Raw genomic sequence first — 18,206 nt, 5'->3', positions numbered from 1 at the left:
TGAGAGCTCTGAATCTGAGGTGTTTTTCACTAGATCCTTTCAGCAGTTGCCAAACTTGCACTTAGTCTGTCCAACAAATCCTCTTGTTTTACCCCTGCTTTATACCCAATTAGTTGTCCATAAAAATGCTAAGTAAGGAGAAGGGTAATGGGGTGAAACAATTTAACCTTTTTTAAATTTGACAAAGCAAAGGTGTCCAAACAAATGTCGATTAGAACCAGAAGTTCACAGGAGGATGGAGTAATGTTACTGCACACGCGGATTTACTCCATAAAACCAGCAGAAAAAGATTTTTTTTAACGTTTCTTTTATAGATTAATTTGAGCAGAAAGTGAACCTGAATTCAGCCCCTGGGAACGTCTAAACAAAAGGAATCTCATCCAGTACATCAAATATATTTAGACATGCTGAATATGCCAGTCACATGCTGACTGTTGGCCACACCCACGTGCTCATGTGATCCTCAGGGAAAAGGCTTTTCCAACTTAAATGCACATGATCACTCGCACAAGTCAGGAAAACTACTTGTGAACTCTGGTCAGAAGTTTCCGCCTGACTTCCACGTCCTGATGTGGAGACGGACCAACATCGACTGGTTTGTCATCTCATCTTAAACGTTTGGGCTTTGACTTAATGTTTCTACATTTAGGGCTTTATTGTGAATCATCCATATCCAAAGAGCAACATATTTGTGCAAGAAAGAGCCAACCCAAGTGCATCTGATGGTTCTACTCCAGTCCCACATCCACCAGACAATTCACACGCGACACTTTATTTACAGGGCTCTTTGGGGAAACGAAGAACATTTGTTTCAAGTGAAACTCTGTAAACAAAAAGAGGCTATGATCAAGGTTCTGCCCAGTGGGCAGGGCTTACTCGGTAGGATAAGTATCCGAGTACTCTGACTCAATCCACACACTGAGAATGACTTTGAGAGTCAAAATGTCCATGTTCTAAAAGTGTCTCGATGATACAACTGAAGCTTTTCCTAAATGTATCTGTAGAACTGTCCCGACCAAAAAAATGTATCTAGTAAATACAGTCCTGTTCATTGAGGACAGTTTGTGGTGGGGATCATCTCAGTATCACCTAATATCAGGAAATGACTACGAAAGACCCCAGTGATACTGTATTCACCACTTACAAGCCCGAGATGATAAACCAGACTACAGAGCTTGGCTCTTTTGAAATTGTATTTTTTATTCTGTCAGAAAAAATAGAAGTGGATTGTCTTCAAAACTGAGGACACAACATGAGTATGACTGTGGTGAGACGTTAAAATCATTATTTACATGAGTTCAAAGGGGTTTGTTTTTTATCTCCAAAACGCATCTTAAAGTAAATCTAGTTCAAATGCTTTACTTTCACTGAAATGATTGTCATCCGTTTTCTATTGTATCCATGTTCTTGCATTCATTTACGTGAGGAAGAGATTGTATATTTCATGATGGGTTTGGCTGTGTCAGTTGTGTTACAAATATGTGCTTTACCTGTTGTGATTGATAATGATGGATGTAGCACAAGTTTTAGCTGCAGTTTTAGCATGCTATTAGCACCTTAGCAACAGTGTGTTGACTATGACAGATTGAAGAGTTCAACTTCTCTTTTACCAAAGAGGGTGAAAAACACCTTTAGTGACACCATGTGTTTAATCCTCTCTTGATTCCCTCTTTATTCAAAGGTAGAGTTCTTCACCTGCTCGTCTCCATGGAGATGCTATTGCTTTGCCTTGAATGCCCCTCTGTATGGCATTGAACGTATGTCTTACTTAAAGCCCCTTTACAAACACTTTTAGACCGAAACAACTTGGAAAAACTCTGCAGACCGTATTCATAATTTGGCCTCCTGCTCGTTTCCATGGAAATGCTGATCATTTTCCCCACTATGGCATAAAACGTCTTATTTCCATAGAATTATGCAGGTGACGTGCCAACTCCAGAAAGTGGCATCTTGTTGCTTTAATGTTAAATATAGTTTTTGTCAATAGCCCAAATATCCACAGCTCGTAAACCTTGAGGTGGCCCTTTATTCTACACCTCATACACTGCAATAAAAACTAATCTGCTTCACATTTTCCTTCAGTCCACCGGGTCATCTTCAGTTTGAGTGTGCCGTGTCGACCTGAAACCTGAGGAAACCATCATTCATGACCATATTCTCCTTTAAAAATCCATTCTCCAGATGATCTCTCCAGAAACAACACTTTCCTCCTCCAAACGGAGCCCTAAACTCTGCGTGTGGAGCCGCTCGGATCCGGCTGGGCTCTGTCCAGCTGGAGGAGCAATATTCGGTTTAGACGGGACAAAGAGAAGAGTTGAAGCCTCATTGAGTCCCAACGACCCAAACTGCCCGGACCGTTGCACTTGGCACTTGACGTTTACGATCGAAGCTTTACAACAAATACATGTGTTTTACAGAAGATTATTTCTGAAGGTTTTTGTCGTCTCATTGACAAGGTGAGTTCGTAAATCTATTGCTAACATTGTTTTGTGTTGATAAATGGCTCGTGCTGGGTTCATTTCATTCAAGTTTATCTGCCAAAAGAAAGTACTTTTGGTTGAACGTTTTAGGAGTTCTCACTTCTCAATATGGATATGCAAGACTGCTTGTTTACAGTAAAACAATTATTGTATTGATCCCATAAAAGATTTGAATTGTTTTTTTATTTTATATAGGTGCTTTTTATCATTGTTTCATGTTGCACCGTATCACCAAAGCAAGTTCCTATTGTGGAGAACAAGATTATGAGCCTAGACTAATACATTCCCCACTAACTCCCCAATGTGTTGCCCACAATCATAAAGTCTGTGCAACGCCGCCTGATTAAGGGTCCAGGAAACCACACTAAAATGTATCCCACTATAATTGGGCCACCAAAATAAAAGGACTGACGGGAAGTATGAAAATGACATTGTTTATTTTAACACATATTACACATTTTAATGATCAATATTCTAAAAGCAGACAATAAACCATGCACTCATAAAACTTGGCCTTTAATAGAATATAGAAACTGGCAATTGATGCACAGGTGAAAGGACAGTTCAGTGTCACACCCCTGAGAGCGCCTGTTATAGGCCTTAGACTCCGCCTACAACGCGGAGGAGCGTGGTGAGCAATGGAGGAGCGTGGTGAGCGGTGGAGGAGCGTGGTGAGCGGTGGAGGAGCGTGGAGCAGGAGCGTGGTGAGCGGTGGAGGAGCGTGGTGAGCGGTGGAGGAGCGTGGTGAGCGGTGGAGGAGCGTGGTGAGTGGAGAGGTGGAGGAGCGTGGTGAGCGGTGGAGGAGCGTGGTGAGTGGTGGAGGAGCGTGGTGAGTGGAGAGGTGGAGGAGCGTGGTGAGCGGTGGAGGAGCGTGGTGAGCGGTGGAGGAGCGTGGTGAGCGGTGGAGAAGCGTGGAGCAGGAGCGTGGTGAGCGGTGGAGGAGCGTGGTGAGCGGTGGAGGAGCGTGGTGAGCTGGTGGAGGAGCGTGGTGAGTGGTGGAGGAGCGTGGTGAGCGGTGGAGGAGCGTGGTGAGTGGAGAGGTGGAGGAGCGTGGTGAGCGGTGGAGGAGCGTGGTGAGCGGTGGAGGAGCGTGGTGAGTGGAGAGGTGGAGGAGCGTGGTGAGCGGTGGAGGAGCGTGGTGAGCGGTGGAGGAGCGTGGAGCAGGAGCGTGGTGAGCGGTGGAGGAGCGTGGTGAGCGGTGGAGGAGCGTGGTGAGCTGGTGGAGGAGCGTGGTGAGTGGTGGAGGAGCGTGGTGAGCGGTGGAGGAGCGTGGTGAGTGGAGAGGTGGAGGAGCGTGGTGAGCGGTGGAGGAGCGTGGTGAGCGGTGGAGGAGCGAGGTGAGTGGAGAGGTGGAGGAGCGTGGTGAGCGGTGGAGGAGCGTGGTGAGCAATGGAGGAGCGTGGTGAGCGGTGGAGGAGCGTGGTGAGCGGTGGAGGAGCGTGGAGCAGGAGCGTGGTGAGCGGTGGAGGAGCGTGGTGAGCGGTGGAGGAGCGTGGTGAGTGGAGAGGTGGAGGAGCGTGGTGAGCGGTGGAGGAGCGTGGTGAGCGGTGGAGGAGCGTGGTGAGTGGTGGAGGAGCGTGGTGAGTGGAGAGGTGGAGGAGCGTGGTGAGCGGTGGAGGAGCGTGGTGAGCGGTGGAGGAGCGTGGTGAGCGGTGGAGGAGCGTGGAGCAGGAGCGTGGTGAGCGGTGGAGGAGCGTGGTGAGCGGTGGAGGAGTGTGGTGAGCTGGTGGAGGAGCGTGGTGAGCGGTGGAGGAGCGTGGAGCAGGAGCGTGGTGAGCGGTGGAGGAGCGTGGTGAGCGGTGGAGGAGCGTGGTGAGCTGGTGGAGGAGCGTGGTGAGTGGTGGAGGAGCGTGGTGAGCGGTGGAGGAGCGTGGTGAGTGGAGAGGTGGAGGAGCGTGGTGAGCGGTGGACGAGCGTGGTGAGCGGTGGAGGAGCGTGTTGAGTGGAGAGGTGGAGGAGCGTGGTGAGCGGTGGAGGAGCGTGGTGAGCGGTGGAGGAGCGTGGTGAGTGGAGAGGTGGAGGAGCGTGGTGAGCGGTGGAGGAGCGTGGTGAGCGGAGAGGTGGAGGAGCGTGGTGAGCGGAGAGGTGGAGGAGCGTGGTGAGTGGAGAGGTGGTGAGTGGTGGAGGAGCGTGGTGAGCGGTGGAGGAGCGTGGTGAGCGGTGGAGAAGCGTGGTGAGCGGAGAAGTGGAGGAGCGTGGTGAGCGGTGGAGGAGCGTGGTGAGCGGAGAGGTGGAGGAGCGTGGTGAGCGGTGGAGGAGCGTGGTGAGCGGAGAGGTGGAGGAGCGTGGTGAGCGGTGGAGGAGCGTGGTGAGCGGAGAGGTGGAGGGGCGTGGTGAGCGGTGGAGGAGCGTGGTGAGCGGTGGAGGAGCGTGGTGATCGGTGGAGGAGCGTGGTGAGTGGAGAGATGGAGGAGCGTGGTGAGCGGTGGAGGAGCGTGGTGAGCGGAGAGGTGGAGGAGCGTGGTGAGCGGAGAGGTGGAGGAGCGTGGTGAGTGGAGAGGTGGTGAGTGGTGGAGGAGCGTGGTGAGCGGTGGAGGTGCGTGGTGAGTGGAGAGGTGGAGGAGCGTGGTGAGCGGTGGAGGAGCGTGGTGAGCGGTGGAGGAGCGTGGTGAGCGGAGAGGTGGAGGAACGTGGTGAGCGGTGGAGGAGCGTGGTGAGCGGTGGAGAAGCGTGGTGAGCGGAGAAGTGGAGGAGCGTGGTGAGCGGTGGAGGAGCGTGGTGAGCGGAGAGGTGGAGGAGCGTGGTGAGCGGTGGAGGAGCGTGGTGAGCGGAGAGGTGGAGGAGCGTGGTGAGCGGTGGAGGAGCGTGGTGAGCGGAGAGGTGGAGGGGCGTGGTGAGCGGTGGAGGAGCGTGGTGAGCGGTGGAGGAGCGTGGTGAGTGGAGAGGTGGAGGAGCGTGGTGAGCGGTGGAGGAGCGTGGTGAGCGGTGGAGGGGCGTGGTGAGCGGTGGAGGAGCGTGGTGAGCGGTGGAGGAACGTGGTGAGCGGAGAGGTGGAGGAGCGTGGTGAGCGGTGGAGGAGTGTGGTGAGCGGTGGAGAAGCGTGGTGAGCGGAGAGGTGGAGGAGCGTGGTGAGCGGTGGAGGAGCGTGGTGAGCAGAGAGGTGGAGGAGCGTGGTGAGCGGTGGAGGAGCGTGGTGAGCGGAGAGGTGGAGGAGCGTTGTGAGCGGTGGAGGAGCGTGGTGAGCGGTGGAGGAGCGTGGAGCAGGAGCGTGGTGAGCGGTGGAGGGGCGTGGTGAGCGGTGGAGGAGCGTGGAGCAGGAGCGTGGTGAGCGGTGGAGGAGCGTGGTGAGCGGTGGAGGAGCGTGGTGAGTGGAGAGGTGGAGGAGCGTGGTGAGCGGTGGAGGAGCGTGGTGAGCGGTGGAGGAGCGTGGTGAGCGGTGGAGGAGCGTGGTGAGTGGAGAGGTGGAGGAGCGTGGTGAGCGGTGGAGGAGCGTGGTGAGCGGTGGAGGAGCGTGGAGCAGGAGCGTGGTGAGCGGTGGTGAGCGGTGGAGGAGTGTGGTGAGCTGGTGGAGGAGCGTGGTGAGCGGTGGAGGAGCGTGGAGCAGGAGCGTGGTGAGCGGTGGAGGAGCGTGGTGAGCGGTGGAGGAGCGTGGTGAGCTGGTGGAGGAGCGTGGTGAGTGGTGGAGGAGCGTGGTGAGCGGTGGAGGAGCGTGGTGAGTGGAGAGGTGGAGGAGCGTGGTGAGCGGTGGAGGAGCGTGCTGAGCGGTGGAGGAGCGTGGTGAGTGGAGAGGTGGAGGAGCGTGGTGAGCGGTGGAGAAGCGTGGTGAGCGGTGGAGGAGCGTGGTGAGTGGAGAGGTGGAGGAGCGTGGTGAGCGGTGGAGGAGCGTGGTGAGCGGAGAGGTGGAGGAGCGTGGTGAGCGGAGAGGTGGAGGAGCGTGGTGAGTGGAGAGGTGGTGAGTGGTGGAGGAGCGTGGTGAGCGGTGGAGGAGCGTGGTGAGCGGTGGAGAAGCGTGGTGAGCGGAGAAGTGGAGGAGCGTGGTGAGCGGTGGAGGAGCGTGGTGAGCGGAGAGGTGGAGGAGCGTGGTGAGCGGTGGAGGAGCGTGGTGAGCGGAGAGGTGGAGGAGCGTGGTGAGCGGTGGAGGAGCATGGTGAGCGGAGAGGTGGAGGGGCGTGGTGAGCGGTGGAGGAGCGTGGTGAGTGGTGGAGGAGCGTGGTGATCGGTGGAGGAGCGTGGTGAGTGGAGAGGTGGAGGAGCGTGGTGAGCGGTGGAGGAGCGTGGTGAGTGGAGAGGTGGAGGAGCGTGGTGAGCGGTGGAGGAGCGTGGTGAGCGGTGGAGGAGCGTGGTGAGCGGTGGAGGAGCGTGGTGAGTGGAGAGGTGGAGGAGCGTGGTGAGCGGTGGAGGAGCGTGGTGAGCGGTGGAGGAGCGTGGTGAGCGGTGGAGGAGCGTGGAGCAGGAGCGTGGTGAGCGGTGGAGGAGCGTGGTGAGCGGTGGAGGAGTGTGGTGAGCTGGTGGAGGAGCGTGGTGAGCGGTGGAGGAGCATGGAGCAGGAGCGTGGTGAGCGGTGGAGGAGCGTGGTGAGCGGTGGAGGAGCGTGGTGAGCTGGTGGAGGAGCGTGGTGAGTGGTGGAGGAGCGTGGTGAGCGGTGGAGGAGCGTGGTGAGTGGAGAGGTGGAGGAGCGTGGTGAGCGGTGGAGGAGCGTGGTGAGCGGTGGAGGAGCGTGTTGAGTGGAGAGGTGGAGGAGCGTGGTGAGCGGTGGAGGAGCGTGGTGAGCGGTGGAGGAGCGTGGTGAGTGGAGAGGTGGAGGAGCGTGGTGAGCGGTGGAGGAGCGTGGTGAGCGGAGAGGTGGAGGAGCGTGGTGAGCGGAGAGGTGGAGGAGCGTGGTGAGTGGAGAGGTGGTGAGTGGTGGAGGAGCGTGGTGAGCGGTGGAGGAGCGTGGTGAGCGGTGGAGAAGCGTGGTGAGCGGAGAAGTGGAGGAGCGTGGTGAGCGGTGGAGGAGCGTGGTGAGCGGAGAGGTGGAGGAGCGTGGTGAGCGGTGGAGGAGCGTGGTGAGCGGAGAGGTGGAGGAGCGTGGTGAGCGGTGGAGGAGCGTGGTGAGCGGAGAGGTGGAGGGGCGTGGTGAGCGGTGGAGGAGCGTGGTGAGCGGTGGAGGAGCGTGGTGATCGGTGGAGGAGCGTGGTGAGTGGAGAGATGGAGGAGCGTGGTGAGCGGTGGAGGAGCGTGGTGAGCGGAGAGGTGGAGGAGCGTGGTGAGCGGAGAGGTGGAGGAGCGTGGTGAGTGGAGAGGTGGTGAGTGGTGGAGGAGCGTGGTGAGCGGTGGAGGTGCGTGGTGAGTGGAGAGGTGGAGGAGCGTGGTGAGCGGTGGAGGAGCGTGGTGAGCGGTGGAGGAGCGTGGTGAGCGGAGAGGTGGAGGAACGTGGTGAGCGGTGGAGGAGCGTGGTGAGCGGTGGAGAAGCGTGGTGAGCGGAGAAGTGGAGGAGCGTGGTGAGCGGTGGAGGAGCGTGGTGAGCGGAGAGGTGGAGGAGCGTGGTGAGCGGTGGAGGAGCGTGGTGAGAGGAGAGGTGGAGGAGCGTGGTGAGCGGTGGAGGAGCGTGGTGAGCGGAGAGGTGGAGGGGCGTGGTGAGCGGTGGAGGAGCGTGGTGAGCGGTGGAGGAGCGTGGTGAGTGGAGAGGTGGAGGAGCGTGGTGAGCGGTGGAGGAGCGTGGTGAGCGGTGGAGGGGCGTGGTGAGCGGTGGAGGAGCGTGGTGAGCGGTGGAGGAACGTGGTGAGCGGAGAGGTGGAGGAGCGTGGTGAGCGGTGGAGGAGTGTGGTGAGCGGTGGAGAAGCGTGGTGAGCGGAGAGGTGGAGGAGCGTGGTGAGCGGTGGAGGAGCGTGGTGAGCAGAGAGGTGGAGGAGCGTGGTGAGCGGTGGAGGAGCGTGGTGAGCGGAGAGGTGGAGGAGCGTTGTGAGCGGTGGAGGAGCGTGGTGAGCGGTGGAGGAGCGTGGAGCAGGAGCGTGGTGAGCGGTGGAGGGGCGTGGTGAGCGGTGGAGGAGCGTGGAGCAGGAGCGTGGTGAGCGGTGGAGGAGCGTGGTGAGCGGTGGAGGAGCGTGGTGAGTGGAGAGGTGGAGGAGCGTGGTGAGCGGTGGAGGAGCGTGGTGAGCGGTGGAGGAGCGTGGTGAGCGGTGGAGGAGCGTGGTGAGTGGAGAGGTGGAGGAGCGTGGTGAGCGGTGGAGGAGCGTGGTGAGCGGTGGAGGAGCGTGGTGAGCGGTGGAGGAGCGTGGAGCAGGAGCGTGGTGAGCGGTGGAGGAGCGTGGTGAGCGGTGGAGGAGTGTGGTGAGCTGGTGGAGGAGCGTGGTGAGCGGTGGAGGAGCGTGGAGCAGGAGCGTGGTGAGCGGTGGAGGAGCGTGGTGAGCGGTGGAGGAGCGTGGTGAGTGGTGGAGGAGCGTGGTGAGCGGTGGAGGAGCGTGGTGAGTGGAGAGGTGGAGGAGCGTGGTGAGCGGTGGAGGAGCGTGGTGAGCGGTGGAGGAGCGTGGTGAGTGGAGAGGTGGAGGAGCGTGGTGAGCGGTGGAGGAGCGTGGTGAGCGGTGGAGGAGCGTGGTGAGTGGAGAGGTGGAGGAGCGTGGTGAGCGGTGGAGGAGCGTGGTGAGCGGAGAGGTGGAGGAGCGTGGTGAGCGGAGAGGTGGAGGAGCGTGGTGAGTGGAGAGGTGGTGAGTGGTGGAGGAGCGTGGTGAGCGGTGGAGGAGCGTGGTGAGCGGTGGAGAAGCGTGGTGAGCGGAGAAGTGGAGGAGCGTGGTGAGCGGTGGAGGAGCGTGGTGAGCGGAGAGGTGGAGGAGCGTGGTGAGCGGTGGAGGAGCGTGGTGAGCGGAGAGGTGGAGGAGCGTGGTGAGCGGTGGAGGAGCGTGGTGAGCGGAGAGGTGGAGGGGCGTGGTGAGCGGTGGAGGAGCGTGGTGAGCGGTGGAGGAGCGTGGTGATCGGTGGAGGAGCGTGGTGAGTGGAGAGGTGGAGGAGCGTGGTGAGCGGTGGAGGAGCGTGGTGAGTGGAGAGGTGGAGGAGCGTGGTGAGCGGTGGAGGAGCGTGGTGAGCGGTGGAGGAGCGTGGTGAGCGGTGGAGGAGCGTGGTGAGTGGAGAGGTGGAGGAGCGTGGTGAGCGGTGGAGGAGCGTGGTGAGCGGTGGAGGAGCGTGGTGAGCGGTGGAGGAGCGTGGAGCAGGAGCGTGGTGAGCGGTGGAGGAGCGTGGTGAGCTGGTGGAGGAGCGTGGTGAGCGGTGGAGGAGCGTGGAGCAGGAGCGTGGTGAGCGGTGGAGGAGCGTGGTGAGCGGTGGAGGAGCGTGGTGAGCTGGTGGAGGAGCGTGGTGAGTGGTGGAGGAGCGTGGTGAGCGGTGGAGGAGCGTGGTGAGTGGAGAGGTGGAGGAGCGTGGTGAGTGGAGAGGTGGAGGAGCGTGGTGAGCGGTGGAGGAGCGTGGTGAGCGGTGGAGGAGCGTGGTGAGTGGAGAGGTGGAGGAGCGTGGTGAGCGGTGGAGGAGCGTGGTGAGCGGTGGAGGAGCGTGGTGAGTGGAGAGGTGGAGGAGCGTGGTGAGCGGTGGAGGAGCGTGGTGAGCGGAGAGGTGGAGGAGCGTGGTGAGCGGAGAGGTGGAGGAGCGTGGTGAGTGGAGAGGTGGTGAGTGGTGGAGGAGCGTGGTGAGCGGTGGAGGAGCGTGGTGAGCGGTGGAGAAGCGTGGTGAGCGGAGAAGTGGAGGAGCGTGGTGAGCGGTGGAGGAGCGTGGTGAGCGGAGAGGTGGAGGAGCGTGGTGAGCGGTGGAGGAGCGTGGTGAGCGGAGAGGTGGAGGAGCGTGGTGAGCGGTGGAGGAGCGTGGTGAGCGGAGAGGTGGAGGGGCGTGGTGAGCGGTGGAGGAGCGTGGTGAGCGGTGGAGGAGCGTGGTGATCGGTGGAGGAGCGTGGTGAGTGGAGAGGTGGAGGAGCGTGGTGAGCGGTGGAGGAGCGTGGTGAGAGGAGAGGTGGAGGAGCGTGGTGAGCGGAGAGGTGGTGAGTGGTGGAGGAGCGTGGTGAGCGGTGGAGGTGCGTGGTGAGTGGAGAGGTGGAGGAGCGTGGTGAGCGGTGGAGGAGCGTGGTGAGCGGTGGAGGAGCGTGGTGAGCGGAGAGGTGGAGGAACGTGGTGAGCGGTGGAGGAGCGTGGTGAGCGGTGGAGAAGCGTGGTGAGCGGAGAAGTGGAGGAGCGTGGTGAGCGGTGGAGGAGTGTGGTGAGCGGAGAGGTGGAGGAGCGTGGTGAGCGGAGAGGTGGAGGAGCGTGGTGAGCGGTGGAGGAGCGTGGTGAGCGGTGGAGGAGCGTGGTGAGCGGTGGAGGAGCGTGGTGATCGGTGGAGGAGCGTGGTGAGTGGAGAGGTGGAGGAGCGTGGTGAGCGGTGGAGGAGCGTGATGAGCGGTGGAGGGGCGTGGTGAGCGGTGGAGGAGCGTGGTGAGCGGTGGAGGAGCGTGGTGAGCGGAGAGGTGGAGGAGCGTGGTGAGCGGTGGAGGAGCGTGGTGAGCGGTGGAGAAGCGTGGTGAGCGGAGAGGTGGAGGAGCGTGGTGAGCGGTGGAGGAGCGTGGTGAGCAGAGAGGTGGAGGAGCGTGGTGAGCGGTGGAGGAGCGTGGTGAGCGGAGAGGTGGAGGAGCGTTGTGAGCGGTGGAGGAGCGTGGTGAGCGGTGGAGGAGCGTGGAGCAGGAGCGTGGTGAGCGGTGGAGGGGCGTGGTGAGCGGTGGAGGAGCGTGGTGAGCGGTGGAGGAGCGTGGTGAGCGGTGGAGAAGCGTGGTGAGCGGAGAGGTGGAGGAGCGTTGTGAGCGGTGGAGGAGCGTGGTGAGCGGTGGAGGAGCGTGGTGAGCGGTGGAGGAGCGTGGTGAGCGGTGGAGAAGCGTGGTGAGCGGAGAGGTGGAGGAGCGTGGTGAGCGGTGGAGGAGCGTGGTGAGCGGAGAGGTGGAGGAGCGTGGTGAGCGGTGTAGAAGCGCGGTGAGCGGAGAGGTGGAGGAGCGTGGTGAGCGGTGGAGGAGCGTGGTGAGCGGAGAGGTGGAGGAGCGTGGTGAGCGGTGGAGGAGCGTTGTGAGCGGAGAGGTGGAGGAGCGTGGTGAGCGGTGGAGGAGCGTGGTGAGCGGTGGAGGGGCGTGGTGAGCGGTGGAGAAGCATGGTGAGCAGAGAGGTGGAGGAGCGTGGTGAGCGGTGGAGGAGCGTGCTGAGCGGTGGAGAAGCGTGGTGAGCAGAGAGGTGGAGGAGCGTGGTGAGCGGTGGAGGAGCGTGGTGAGCGGTGGAGGAGCGTGGTGAGCGGAGAAGTGGAGGAGCGTGGTGAGCGGTGGAGGAGCATGGTGAGCGGTGGAGGAGCGTGGTGAGAGGTGGAGGAGCGTGGTGAGCGGAGAGGTGGAGGAGCGTGGTGAGAGGTGGAGGAGCGTGGTGAGCGGAGAGGTGGAGGAGCGTGGTGAGCGGTGGAGGAGCGTGGTGAGCGGAGAGGTGGAGGAACGTGGTGAGCGGAGAGGTGGAGGAGCGTGGTGAGTGGAGAGGTGGTGAGTGGTGGAGGAGCGTGGTGAGCGGTGGAGGAGCGTGGTGAGCGGTGGAGAAGCGTGGTGAGCGGAGAAGTGGAGGAGCGTGGTGAGCGGTGGAGGAGCGTGGTGAGCGGAGAGGTGGAGGAGCGTGGTGAGCGGTGGAGGAGCGTGGTGAGCGGAGAGGTGGAGGAGCGTGGTGAGCGGTGGAGGAGCGTGGTGAGCGGAGAGGTGGAGGGGCGTGGTGAGCGGTGGAGGAGCGTGGTGAGCGGTGGAGGAGCGTGGTGATCGGTGGAGGAGCGTGGTGAGTGGAGAGGTGGAGGAGCGTGGTGAGCGGTGGAGGAGCGTGGTGAGCGGAGAGGTGGAGGAGCGTGGTGAGTGGAGAGGTGGTGAGTGGTGGAGGAGCGTGGTGAGCGGTGGAGGTGCGTGGTGAGTGGAGAGGTGGAGGAGCGTGGTGAGCGGTGGAGGAGCGTGGTGAGCGGTGGAGGAGCGTGGTGAGCGGAGAGGTGGTGGAACGTGGTGAGCGGTGGAGGAGCGTGGTGAGCGGTGGAGAAGCGTGGTGAGCGGAGAAGTGGAGGAGCGTGGTGAGCGGTGGAGGAGCGTGGTGAGCGGAGAGGTGGAGGAGCGTGGTGAGCGGTGGAGGAGCGTGGTGAGCGGAGAGGTGGAGGGGCGTGGTGAGCGGTGGAGGAGCGTGGTGAGCGGTGGAGGAGCGTGGTGAGTGGAGAGGTGGAGGAGCGTGGTGAGCGGTGGAGGAGCGTGGTGAGCGGTGGAGGGGCGTGGTGAGCGGTGGAGGAGCGTGGTGAGCGGTGGAGGAGCGTGGTGAGCGGAGAGGTGGAGGAGCGTGGTGAGCGGTGGAGGAGCGTGGTGAGCGGTGGAGGAGCGTGGTGAGCGGTGGAGAAGCGTGGTGAGCGGAGAGGTGGAGGAGCGTGGTGAGCGGTGGAGGAGCGTGGTGAGCGGTGGAGGAGCGTGGTGAGAGGTGGAGGAGCGTGGTGAGCGGAGAGGTGGAGGAGCGTGGTGAGAGGTGGAGGAGCGTGGTGAGCGGAGAGGTGGAGGAGCGTGATGACAGGTGGAGGAGCGTGGTGAGCGGTGGAGGAGCGTGGTGAGCGGTGGAGGAGCGTGGTGAGTGGAGAGGTGGAGGAGCGTGGTGAGCGGTGGAGGAGCGTGGTGAGCGGAGAGGTGGAGGAGCGTGGTGAGCGGAGAGGTGGAGGAGCGTGGTGAGTGGAGAGGTGTTGAGTGGTGGAGGAGCGTGGTGAGCGGTGGAGGAGCGTGGTGAGAGGTGGAGGAGCGTGGTGAGCGGAGAGGTGGAGGAGCGTGATGAGAGGTGGAGGAGCGTGGTGAGCGGTGGAGGAGCGTGGTGAGCGGTGGAGGAGCGTGGTGAGTGGAGAGGTGGAGGAGCGTGGTGAGCGGTGGAGGAGCGTGGTGAGCGGAGAGGTGGAGGAGCGTGGTGAGCGGAGAGGTGGAGGAGCGTGGTGAGTGGAGAGGTGTTGAGTGGTGGAGGAGCGTGGTGAGCGGTGGAGGAGCGTGGTGAGCGGTGGAGAAGCGTGGTGAGCGGAGAAGTGGAGGAGCGTGGTGAGCGGTGGAGGAGCGTGGTGAGCGGAGAGGTGGAGGAGCGTGGTGAGCGGTGGAGGAGCGTGGTGAGCGGAGAGGTGGAGGAGCGTGGTGAGCGGTGGAGGAGCGTGGTGAGCGGAGAGGTGGAGGGGCGTGGTGAGCGGTGGAGGAGCGTGGTGAGCGGTGGAGGAGCGTGGTGATCGGTGGAGGAGCGTGGTGAGTGGAGAGGTGGAGGAGCGTGGTGAGCGGTGGAGGAGCGTGGTGAGCGGAGAGGTGGAGGAGCGTGGTGAGCGGAGAGGTGGAGGAGCGTGGTGAGTGGAGAGGTGGTGAGTGGTGGAGGAGCGTGGTGAGCGGTGGATGTGCGTGGTGAGTGGAGAGGTGGAGGAGCGTGGTGAGCGGTGGAGGAGCGTGGTGAGCGGTGGAGGAGCGTGGTGAGCGGAGAGGTGGAGGAACGTGGTGAGCGGTGGAGGAGCGTGGTGAGCGGTGGAGAAGCGTGGTGAGCGGAGAGGTGGAGGGGCGTGGTGAGCGGTGGAGGAGCGTGGTGAGCGGTGGAGGAGCGTGGTGATCGGTGGAGGAGCGTGGTGAGTGGAGAGGTGGAGGAGCGTGGTGAGCGGTGGAGGAGCGTGGTGAGAGGAGAGGTGGAGGAGCGTGGTGAGCGGAGAGGTGGTGAGTGGTGGAGGAGCGTGGTGAGCGGTGGAGGTGCGTGGTGAGTGGAGAGGTGGAGGAGCGTGGTGAGCGGTGGAGGAGCGTGGTGAGCGGTGGAGGAGCGTGGTGAGCGGAGAGGTGGAGGAACGTGGTGAGCGGTGGAGGAGCGTGGTGAGCGGTGGAGAAGCGTGGTGAGCGGAGAAGTGGAGGAGCGTGGTGAGCGGTGGAGGAGCGTGGTGAGCGGAGAGGTGGAGGAGCGTGGTGAGCGGTGGAGGAGCGTGGTGAGCGGAGAGGTGGAGGAGCGTGGTGAGCGGTGGAGGAGCGTGGTGAGCGGTGGAGGAGCGTGGTGAGCGGTGGAGGAGCGTGGTGATCGGTGGAGGAGCGTGGTGAGTGGAGAGGTGGAGGAGCGTGGTGAGCGGTGGAGGAGCGTGATGAGCGGTGGAGGGGCGTGGTGAGCGGTGGAGGAGCGTGGTGAGCGGTGGAGGAGCGTGGTGAGCGGAGAGGTGGAGGAGCGTGGTGAGCGGTGGAGGAGCGTGGTGAGCGGTGGAGAAGCGTGGTGAGCGGAGAGGTGGAGGAGCGTGGTGAGCGGTGGAGGAGCGTGGTGAGCAGAGAGGTGGAGGAGCGTGGTGAGCGGTGGAGGAGCGTGGTGAGCGGAGAGGTGGAGGAGCGTTGTGAGCGGTGGAGGAGCGTGGTGAGCGGTGGAGGAGCGTGGAGCAGGAGCGTGGTGAGCGGTGGAGGGGCGTGGTGAGCGGTGGAGGAGCGTGGTGAGCGGTGGAGGAGCGTGGTGAGCGGTGGAGAAGCGTGGTGAGCGGAGAGGTGGAGGAGCGTGGTGAGCGGTGGAGGAGCGTGGTGAGCGGAGAGGTGGAGGAGCGTGGTGAGCGGTGGAGAAGCGCGGTGAGCGGAGAGGTGGAGGAGCGTGGTGAGCGGTGGAGGAGCGTGGTGAGCGGAGAGGTGGAGGAGCGTGGTGAGCGGTGGAGGAGCGTTGTGAGCGGAGAGGTGGAGGAGCGTGGTGAGCGGTGGAGGAGCGTGGTGAGCGGTGGAGGGGCGTGGTGAGCGGTGGAGAAGCATGGTGAGCAGAGAGGTGGAGGAGCGTGGTGAGCGGTGGAGGAGCGTGCTGAGCGGTGGAGAAGCGTGGTGAGCAGAGAGGTGGAGGAGCGTGGTGAGCGGTGGAGGAGCGTGGTGAGCGGTGGAGGAGCGTGGTGAGCGGAGAAGTGGAGGAGCGTGGTGAGCGGTGGAGGAGCATGGTGAGCGGTGGAGGAGCGTGGTGAGAGGTGGAGGAGCGTGGTGAGCGGAGAGGTGGAGGAGCGTGGTGAGAGGTGGAGGAGCGTGGTGAGCGGAGAGGTGGAGGAGCGTGGTGAGCGGTGGAGGAGCGTGGTGAGCGGAGAGGTGGAGGAGCGTGGTGAGCGGAGAGGTGGAGGAGCGTGGTGAGTGGAGAGGTGGTGAGTGGTGGAGGAGCGTGGTGAGCGGTGGAGGAGCGTGGTGAGCGGTGGAGAAGCGTGGTGAGCGGAGAAGTGAAGGAGCGTGGTGAGCGGTGGAGGAGCGTGGTGAGCGGAGAGGTGGAGGAGCGTGGTGAGCGGTGGAGGAGCGTGGTGAGCGGAGAGGTGGAGGAGCGTGGTGAGCGGTGGAGGAGCGTGGTGAGCGGAGAGGTGGAGGGGCGTGGTGAGCGGTGGAGGAGCGTGGTGAGCGGTGGAGGAGCGTGGTGATCGGTGGAGGAGCGTGGTGAGTGGAGAGGTGGAGGAGCGTGGTGAGCGGTGGAGGAGCGTGGTGAGCGGAGAGGTGGAGGAGCGTGGTGAGTGGAGAGGTGGTGAGTGGTGGAGGAGCGTGGTGAGCGGTGGAGGTGCGTGGTGAGTGGAGAGGTGGAGGAGCGTGGTGAGCGGTGGAGGAGCGTGGTGAGCGGTGGAGGAGCGTGGTGAGCGGAGAGGTGGTGGAACGTGGTGAGCGGTGGAGGAGCGTGGTGAGCGGTGGAGAAGCGTGGTGAGCGGAGAAGTGGAGGAGCGTGGTGAGCGGTGGAGGAGCGTGGTGAGCGGAGAGGTGGAGGAGCGTGGTGAGCGGTGGAGGAGCGTGGTGAGCGGAGAGGTGGAGGGGCGTGGTGAGCGGTGGAGGAGCGTGGTGAGCGGTGGAGGAGCGTGGTGAGTGGAGAGGTGGAGGAGCGTGGTGAGCGGTGGAGGAGCGTGGTGAGCGGTGGAGGGGCGTGGTGAGCGGTGGAGGAGCGTGGTGAGCGGTGGAGGAGCGTGGTGAGCGGAGAGGTGGAGGAGCGTGGTGAGCGGTGGAGGAGCGTGGTGAGCGGTGGAGGAGCGTGGTGAGCGGTGGAGAAGCGTGGTGAGCGGAGAGGTGGAGGAGCGTGGTGAGCGGTGGAGGAGCGTGGTGAGCGGTGGAGGAGCGTGGTGAGAGGTGGAGGAGCGTGGTGAGCGGAGAGGTGGAGGAGCGTGGTGAGAGGTGGAGGAGCGTGGTGAGCGGAGAGGTGGAGGAGCGTGATGAGAGGTGGAGGAGCGTGGTGAGCGGTGGAGGAGCGTGGTGAGCGGTGGAGGAGCGTGGTGAGTGGAGAGGTGGAGGAGCGTGGTGAGCGGTGGAGGAGCGTGGTGAGCGGAGAGGTGGAGGAGCGTGGTGAGCGGAGAGGTGGAGGAGCGTGGTGAGTGGAGAGGTGTTGAGTGGTGGAGGAGCGTGGTGAGCGGTGGAGGAGCGTGGTGAGCGGTGGAGAAGCGTGGTGAGCGGAGAAGTGGAGGAGCGTGGTGAGCGGTGGAGGAGCGTGGTGAGCGGAGAGGTGGAGGAGCGTGGTGAGCGGTGGAGGAGCGTGGTGAGCGGAGAGGTGGAGGAGCGTGGTGAGCGGTGGAGGAGCGTGGTGAGCGGAGAGGTGGAGGGGCGTGGTGAGCGGTGGAGGAGCGTTGTGAGCGGTGGAGGAGCGTGGTGATCGGTGGAGGAGCGTGGTGAGTGGAGAGGTGGAGGAGCGTGGTGAGCGGTGGAGGAGCGTGGTGAGCGGAGAGGTGGAGGAGCGTGGTGAGCGGAGAGGTGGAGGGGCGTGGTGAGCGGTGGAGGAGCGTGGTGAGCGGTGGAGGAGCGTGGTGATCGGTGGAGGAGCGTGGTGAGTGGAGAGGTGGAGGAGCGTGGTGAGCGGTGGAGGAGCGTGGTGAGCGGAGAGGTGGAGGAGCGTGGTGAGCGGAGAGGTGGAGGAGCGTGGTGAGTGGAGAGGTGGTGAGTGGTGGAGGAGCGTGGTGAGCGGTGGATGTGCGTGGTGAGTGGAGAGGTGGAGGAGCGTGGTGAGCGGTGGAGGAGCGTGGTGAGCGGTGGAGGAGCGTGGTGAGCGGAGAGGTGGAGGAACGTGGTGAGCGGTGGAGGAGCGTGGTGAGCGGTGGAGAAGCGTGGTGAGCGGAGAGGTGGAGGGGCGTGGTGAGCGGTGGAGGAGCGTGGTGAGCGGTGGAGGAGCGTGGTGATCGGTGGAGGAGCGTGGTGAGTGGAGAGGTGGAGGAGCGTGGTGAGCGGTGGAGGAGCGTGGTGAGAGGAGAGGTGGAGGAGCGTGGTGAGCGGAGAGGTGGTGAGTGGTGGAGGAGCGTGGTGAGCGGTGGAGGTGCGTGGTGAGTGGAGAGGTGGAGGAGCGTGGTGAGCGGTGGAGGAGCGTGGTGAGCGGTGGAGGAGCGTGGTGAGCGGAGAGGTGGAGGAACGTGGTGAGCGGTGGAGGAGCGTGGTGAGCGGTGGAGAAGCGTGGTGAGCGGAGAAGTGGAGGAGCGTGGTGAGCGGTGGAGGAGCGTGGTGAGCGGAGAGGTGGAGGAGCGTGGTGAGCGGTGGAGGAGCGTGGTGAGCGGAGAGGTGGAGGAGCGTGGTGAGCGGTGGAGGAGCGTGGTGAGCGGTGGAGGAGCGTGGTGAGCGGTGGAGGAGCGTGGTGATCGGTGGAGGAGCGTGGTGAGTGGAGAGGTGGAGGAGCGTGGTGAGCGGTGGAGGAGCGTGATGAGCGGTGGAGGGGCGTGGTGAGCGGTGGAGGAGCGTGGTGAGCGGTGGAGGAGCGTGGTGAGCGGAGAGGTGGAGGAGCGTGGTGAGCGGTGGAGGAGCGTGGTGAGCGGTGGAGAAGCGTGGTGAGCGGAGAGGTGGAGGAGCGTGGTGAGCGGTGGAGGAGCGTGGTGAGCAGA

The 18,206-nt window shown here is 63.0% G+C and overlaps 1 protein-coding gene across 1 annotated transcript in view; it reads right to left on the bottom strand.

Moving 5' to 3' along the window:
* Positions 1–2,078: 2,078 nt before the first annotated feature.
* Positions 2,079–18,206, bottom strand: part of raly (RALY heterogeneous nuclear ribonucleoprotein) — a 47,797-nt gene continuing 31,669 nt past the window's right edge. Inside the window, exon 6 of the mRNA XM_072452329.1 lies at positions 2,079–2,128. Coding sequence (XP_072308430.1) covers positions 2,079–2,128 — 50 coding nt within the window. The remainder of the gene's footprint in view (positions 2,129–18,206) is intronic.

The sequence above is a fragment of the Eucyclogobius newberryi genome, unplaced genomic scaffold, assembly GCF_026437365.1.
Source record: "Eucyclogobius newberryi isolate DKJ021-1_F unplaced genomic scaffold, fEucNew1.0.hap1 SCAF_19, whole genome shotgun sequence".
NCBI lineage: Eukaryota > Metazoa > Chordata > Actinopteri > Gobiiformes > Gobiidae > Eucyclogobius > Eucyclogobius newberryi.
The sequence above is the reverse complement of the archived record's forward strand: the minus strand, read 5'-3'. Positions and strand labels throughout refer to the sequence as shown.